The sequence below is a fragment of the Pollicipes pollicipes genome, unplaced genomic scaffold (genome assembly GCF_011947565.3).
Source record: "Pollicipes pollicipes isolate AB1234 unplaced genomic scaffold, Ppol_2.1 Scaffold_7262;HRSCAF=8765_pilon_pilon_pilon, whole genome shotgun sequence".
NCBI lineage: Eukaryota > Metazoa > Arthropoda > Thecostraca > Pollicipedomorpha > Pollicipedidae > Pollicipes > Pollicipes pollicipes.
Genome location: NW_023597055.1, coordinates 24,038,815 through 24,045,337, shown reverse-complemented (window position 1 = coordinate 24,045,337; position 6,523 = coordinate 24,038,815). Strand labels below are relative to the sequence as shown.

The following is a 6,523-nucleotide window of genomic DNA, read 5'->3' as shown; positions in this document are numbered from 1 at the left end:
CTGGCGATGACAGCGGAATTTGAATGGTTTGGCTAGAACCTAGCCCATGTCATGCTTCTCAGCCTAAGTCACCGTTCAATTTTTATCGGGTGTCATTACTGGTGTAATACAGCTCGCAATTTCTGACCACAAAATATCTGCCCATTGCTTATTACTACCTTGGCTGTAGCCAAACAGGTATAGTTCAATGCCCTTTGCGTGTGTGAAAATCAAGTTCGGAATAAGTTAAGGTGTTAATGACATGATTGTTTGAAATTTAGCGGTTAGATATTTTTTCATCAGCATGTTTGCCAAGTTGTGGGTATTTCATCCTTGGAATGGTATTTAAAGTCAGTTGGTGCCTCAGGATGGGATGGGAAAAATTATAATGTACATTTAGTCCCATCCAGTTTCTCCCAATTGCTATATAGGATTGGAAAGTATTGGAATCTGATACTTGGATAAATGTTTAGGCACATAGAGTTCATAGTTTTTTCTAATGTGGAGGCTAGAGTGGAATGGGGGGGGGGGGAAGAGGAAGGCAAAACAAATATTTCCCATGCATTGAATAGTGTGCAATGGCCACATGAGTGAGCTTATTGATTGGTATGTCATGCCATCTGCACTGTGTATTCATTCACCATTTATCATGTTGCTATAATACTGCCTGCAGATCTGTCAAGTTAATAATTTTTATAGTCCAGTGCTCTACCAGTCTGCAAAACAGTGCTGAATTTGTTGACATCTCATCAGGGCAGGTTTAGGGCAAGAATTATTAGTTTGTGCAGGTTTCAAAAATCGTAGGGTAGGAACTCCTCATCTGGGGTCAGTAGCTGAAATTTGGTTTGGGCTTTTTGGGAGGAAGAATGCAATTTGTATGGCAATGCATTGCAGCACCATATTCCGCATTTCTAAATTTGCAGACCTTGGAGAATTGTGGCAGTTAAGTGACCTAATATAGCAGTACATAAATAAAGACAAGGATACTAGTTTTATGATAAGTTTAAGGTCTGCGCAGCTAAAACATGACATGATCAAAGCCAACATTGAGATTATTGCCCATGGAAATTTTAGCTGTGGTATTGCACCAGCAAAGAATCAGTGGAGAAGGTAAAGGCATGCAAAAGTGAAGGCAATGTAAAATACCTACTCTGTCTTACCCAGCATCTCAGAGCGCGTAGCACTGTTTACACATGCACGCACGCATGCACACATGCATGCACGCACACACACACTGCACATGCATGCACACATGCATGCACGCACGCGCGCACATGCACACGCACACACAAAACCATTTCAGCATCATTTTACATCTTGATATTCTAGAGACAGACATGGCACAGTCACGCATCTGTTTCACCGCAGACAGGCCTGATATTACCATACAATACAGTGGCCTGATCCAGGCCAGACAGGAGGCCGACTTTGTGTCACATGACCACACTGTGTATGGTCTGGTTACCTGACATGAGACCCTCGGTCTGGCAGGCTGGCGATGGTCCTGCCACTGTCTTGGCGTCAGCCCGGGGGCTGGCTGCAGCCCCTGCTCATCCTCTCGGCCATGGCCTGGCTCTATGCATGGCGTCTGCGTGACAAGTGCCGCCGCATCAAGGCGCTGGAGGGCAAGGTAGGGCCCTTGGTAGCTGGCTGAGTGTGCCAGAGGATCAGGAGCCACAACTGTCATGTGTCAGAGTGGGGGTGTGAAGAACAGTTTGTTAGGATAGTCACGATCCATGGGGCATTAAAGATAGCTACCATCCTCAGTGCATGTGTTTTTGGGCATACCCCAGTTCTTATACTATTCGAAACATGGTATTTTTACACGGGTCGTATGGCAATGCATGGCCATCTCCGTAATCATGCAAGGGGTTGAGGTGAACTCGTATGGCTAAAAAAGCCAACGTTTACATGTAGTGCCCCCGTTCCATTTTTGGCTAAATCGATGGCCTGGGGTTGGAAAATGGTCCAACAAAGTTTCGCTGATGCACCATTCAAAAGGCCTGGTCTGTGAAAGGGTGACCCGCTTGCGGCGCGGGTGCGAACGTGACGAGCGTGCGGCCCCCGGCGCGGTAGGTGGTGGTGCTGCGAACGTGACGAGTGTGCGGCCCCCGGCGCGGTAGGTGGTGGTGCTGCGAACGTGACGAGCGTGGCGGGCCCCCCGGCGGCTGGCAAGGTGGTGGTGCTGCGAACGTGACGAGCGTGCGGCCCCCGGCGCGGTAGGTGGTGGTGCTGCGAACGTGACGAGCGTGCGGCCCCCGGCGCGGTAGGTGGTGGTGCTGCGAACGTGACGAGCGTGCGGCCCCCGGCGCGGCAGGTGGTGGTGCTGACTGGCGCCAGCTCGGGACTGGGCGAGGCGCTGGCGCACCGACTGTACGCCGCCGGCTGCCGGCTCATCATCATGGCCAGGAGCGTCGACCAGCTGGACAGGGTGCGCCAAGACGTCATGCTCGCCCACCAGGTCAGCAACCGTGCCGCTCGCCGCACTCACACGTGTGCGACGCGCGGCGCTGGGATGACAGGGGCGGGGGAGGGGGAGGGGGTGCTTTGTGGGTGCTAGTGCTAAGTGCTTTGGTAAGGAAAGTGCCGCAAGAAGGTAAGTGCTTTGTAAGTGCCCTGTGGCAAAGAAGTGCTACTTGCATGATGTTAGAGCTCTTTTATTGCCCTCGTGCTGCGAGAGAACGTTTCGAGCTTTTGCGAGACCGTTGCATGAGGATGATACCCAAATCAAATGTTTCGTGCCGCTGCTGGGAGACGGCGCCAACGTCTGGTCTTTTAGGCAGCGTTTTCTGTACCAAGTTCGTAAGGTACGCGCCCCTACATGCTGGCGTTCGTCCCCTCGATAGCAGGCGTCTTTTGACGTCATACGCGTATGATGGTTTAGTTTTAGCAGGCCAACAGACGTCGCATGCGTATGACGTCATAGCATACGCCATCAGTGACGTAAGCAGATCAGGCCTGGATCAGGATCTGGACGCCTGTTCTGGGACCTGCCTCAGCGGGAGCTGGTGTACCCGCCGGTGGTGCTGCCGCTGGACCTGTCCGACTCGGACGGCGTGAAGGCGGCCGTCGGCAAGGCTCTGCGCGTGTTTGGCCGTGTGGATGTGCTCATCAACAACGCCGGCGTCAGCTATAGGTGAGCGACGCACCGGACGCTGTTTGGCGGTGACAGCGGTCAGACGAGCGTGCGGCGATACAGACAGATGCTACGGTAGTGGTCTTATTCGTTATGGAAATGTATTGGTCACACTTATGTGAACATGTTGTATTCATTTTTAAGAACTTCATGTGAGCAGCTGATGCGGCGATCTCCGGTCGTATTTCGTCAAGAGGCTTGCGCTAATCAGTAGGCCGTAATTTGATCAGCATCGCTGTGTTTCTCCGAGTAGCCGCGTTCCTTAGCTGGAACATGTCTAGACAGTGGTTGCCTCCGACGTGGCGGTACATTAGCGTAACTTCCCGGCGGGGGATCTTAGCTTTTGCACAGCTACGAATCTCATCCGGCTTATGGTGCATCGAGACCTGTGGTGCTGTCATTAGGGTCACATCGCAGGATGGTCTTCTTCATTTTACCAGACTGGTATTGGTCTCGCACATCAGGCGCAGCCCGTGCGAAGCGCTGCTGATTGGCCGTCCGTCTCTGACGTCACGCCGTAGCATTTGTCAGACGCTGGTGATTGGCCGTCTGTCTCTGACGTCACGCCTTATCACGTGTGCTGCGCTGGTGATTGGCTGACCGTCCTTTACGTCACGCGGCAGGGGAGAGGCGCTGCACACCGAGCTTGAGGTGGACGCTCGCCTGATGCAGGTCAACTACCTCGGCCAGCTGGCTGCCATCAAGACAGTGCTGCCCTCTATGGTGGAGCAGCGCAGCGGTCAGATCGTGTGCGTCAGTTCGGTCCAGGGACGCCTCGCGCTGCCCTACAGGTACAGAATGAGGCCCCTACAGGGGATTGCCATGCCCTACAGGTAAGGTGGCCCACAGCTGGTGGGTTAGCACTGCGCTAAGGCGTCAGAAGGCAGCCTCGCTTTGGTGCGTTTGGCGAGGGATACATGTGCTTGTGAACACATTGAGGTGTTGGATGGTCTGCATTCGGCCGAAACAAAGCGCAGGTAGTGTCCACTGTGGTAAGATGTTTGGTTGTTTATTATCTAGGCCGTAACATGCGTTACCTACGCACCAGCATTTTATTTTACCTGCAATGTTCAATGCACCGTCTGCAGGTCTGTACTCACATGACATTTTTGTCTGTAGACCCTATCAACCCCTGAAATTGACGAAGCCGCTGTCCGCTGCTGCTGTCCTCGCTTTAACAATGTACAGCAGCTGGGAGCCTGCCCCAGCCTGGTGGCGGCAGGGTGCTGAGTGTCTGGTACCTGATCTCCCCATCCTCCGCCCGGCGTCCCCTCCGGTCCGTCCCTGACGCTGCCTCCGTCCCTTACGCCGCCTCCGTCCCTGATGTCATCTCCGCCTCTTGCGCCCCGCCAGTGACCGCGTGTCCCTCCGCCAGGTCGGCGTACGCCGCCTCCAAGCACGCGCTGCAGGCGTTCTGCGACTGTCTGCGCGCCGAGGTGGCCGACCACAACGTGCACGTGACGGTGGTGTCGCCTGGTTACATCCGCACCAGCCTGTCACTCAACGCGCTGACCGGCAGCGGCGCTGCCCACGGCAGTGAGTCAGCGGGCTGGGCACACCGGGCACGGCCGGGGCCGTCCGCCGGCCACCCGCTGCTGGATGATACGCGGTTCTCTTGGCACTGGGAGGAGCGGGAGCAGAGATGTAGTCTCGGATCCAGGTGTGTGGCGGTGGGCTAGATGATTCCAACTTTGGCAGGAAAGTCGACTTAATTTGATGGGAAGCCTGTCTTTGAGGTATTTTTGAGGCAGGTTTAAAGGGAGTGTTCCAAATTTGTGTGGGGTTTTGAACTGAGAGTCATTTTGAAGGCCTTTCGGTGCTATTCACAATCCTGCCTTTCTTAAGACCCAAGGCATTCTAGTTTCTGAGCTACACGCCCGCGGAAGTGGGGAAAGGTATTAAGGTATATATAAAGGTAAGGTAAGGTATGTAAAGGTATATAAGGAAAGGAAAGGGAGGGTATTTTAAAGCCACCCTGGCGCTCACGACGTCACAATAACGTCATCCAGATCCTGTCATTCCATTAACCATGCGGCGACCAAGGCTAAACAAAATATGGTGGTCAAGGCTTTCATATCTGGCGTTCGTGGGCGCGATTTCCAGACGTAACGGCTGTCAATTGGCTCTCATTCTCTCATTCAGTGTTATGCAAATTACGATGACATTATCAGACCACGAGGCATTGGGGAGCATATTTACTAAACGGAGAATTGTTCTGTCTAGAGCAAAGCCAGCTTGTTTCATTATATGCGATGCTTGCTTCAGTATGACTGAAATGGCTGATCAGCTCTGCGCGCGCCAGTGTTCGGTGCACTCCTTGAAAGAGATCCCGTGGTGCTGACTGGACACGTGGCCGCCCACGCAGAGCTGGACGCCACGACGGCAGCCGGCCTGGAGCCGGACGCGGCCGCGCGCCGCCTGGTGGCAGCGCTGGTGGCGCGCCGGCATGAGACGCTGCTGGCGCCGCTGCGCGACCGGCTGGCCGTGCTGCTGCGCGCTCTGCTGCCGTCCGTCTTCTTCCTGCTAATGCGGCTGCGAGCCCGGGCCGGCACCGGCAGACCCAGCTGATGACTGACAGACGGACCGGGCTCACCTGGCCTGTGTCGCTCAGTCCAGCAGGCGGCTACCGCGGGTCAGAACAGTCAGCAAGCGTTTACCCACTTCAGGGCGGTCAGGAGGCGGTTACCCCGGGTCAGGGCGGTCAGCAGGCGTTACCCCGGGTCAGGGCGGTCAGAGGCGTTTACCCCGGGTCAGGGCGGTCAGCAGGCGTTTACCCCGGGTCAGGGCGGTCAGCAGGCGTTTACCCCGGGTCAGGGCGGTCAGGAGGCGTTTACCCCGGGTCAGGGCGGTCAGGAGGCGTTTACCCCGGGTCAGGGCGGTCAGGCGTTTACCCCGGGTCAGGGCGGTCAAGGAGGCGTTTACCCCGGGTCAGGGCGGTCAGGAGGCGTTTACCCCGGGTCAGGGCGGTCAGGAGGCGTTTACCCCGGGTCAGGGCGGTCAGGAGGCGTTTACCCCGGGTCAGGGCGGTCAGGAGGCGTTTACCTGGGTCAGGGCGGTCAGGAGGCGTTTACCCCGGGTCAGGGCGGTCAGGAGGCGTTTACCCCGGGTCAGGGCGGTCAGGAGGCGTTACCCCGGGTCAGGCGGGTCAGAGGCGGTTTCCCCGGGTCAGGGCGGTCAGCAGGCGTTTACCCCGGGTCAGGCCGGTCAGGAGGCGTTTACCCCCCGGGTCAGGGCGGTCAGCAGATTTACATCAGGTCCGGCTGCTGATGGGCCCAGGTCCAGCTTAATGCTGGATTTCTGGAGTCGGCAACCTTGGGGATGCAAAGTGGGATGCATACTGGTTCCATATTCTAGTCATGCGTGCGGAGGGTGATGTGCTATCGACTGTTGGGCAATGTGACGCTTCGG

The 6,523-nt window shown here is 55.7% G+C and overlaps 1 protein-coding gene across 1 annotated transcript; it reads left to right on the top strand.

Moving 5' to 3' along the window:
- LOC119113608 (dehydrogenase/reductase SDR family protein 7-like) lies at window positions 1–5,820 on the top strand. Its single transcript, XM_037237898.1, has 8 exons — window positions 1–177; window positions 1,471–1,609; window positions 2,297–2,440; window positions 2,979–3,115; window positions 3,739–3,906; window positions 4,491–4,651; window positions 5,481–5,500; window positions 5,570–5,820. Exons 2-8 carry the CDS (start codon window positions 1,478–1,480, stop codon window positions 5,681–5,683), a joined length of 876 nt encoding a protein of 291 aa, XP_037093793.1. The 5' UTR covers window positions 1–177; window positions 1,471–1,477; the 3' UTR covers window positions 5,684–5,820.
- Window positions 5,821–6,523: the final 703 nt, after the last annotated feature.

What these genes read in the sequence shown, in the direction of transcription:
- LOC119113608 (XM_037237898.1), top strand. Translation starts at nt 1,478, where the DNA reads ATGGTCCTGCCACTGTCTTGGCGTCAGCCCGGGGGCTGGCTGCAGCCC. An exon ending in CGCCTCGCGCTGCCCTACAG is followed by an intron (nt 3,907 to 4,490) that starts GTACAGAATGAG and finishes TCCCTCCGCCAG; the next exon opens with GTCGGCGTACGCCGCCTCCA. An exon ending in CAGCGGCGCTGCCCACGGCA is followed by an intron (nt 4,652 to 5,480) that starts GTGAGTCAGCGG and finishes CCGCCCACGCAG; the next exon opens with AGCTGGACGCCACGACGGCA.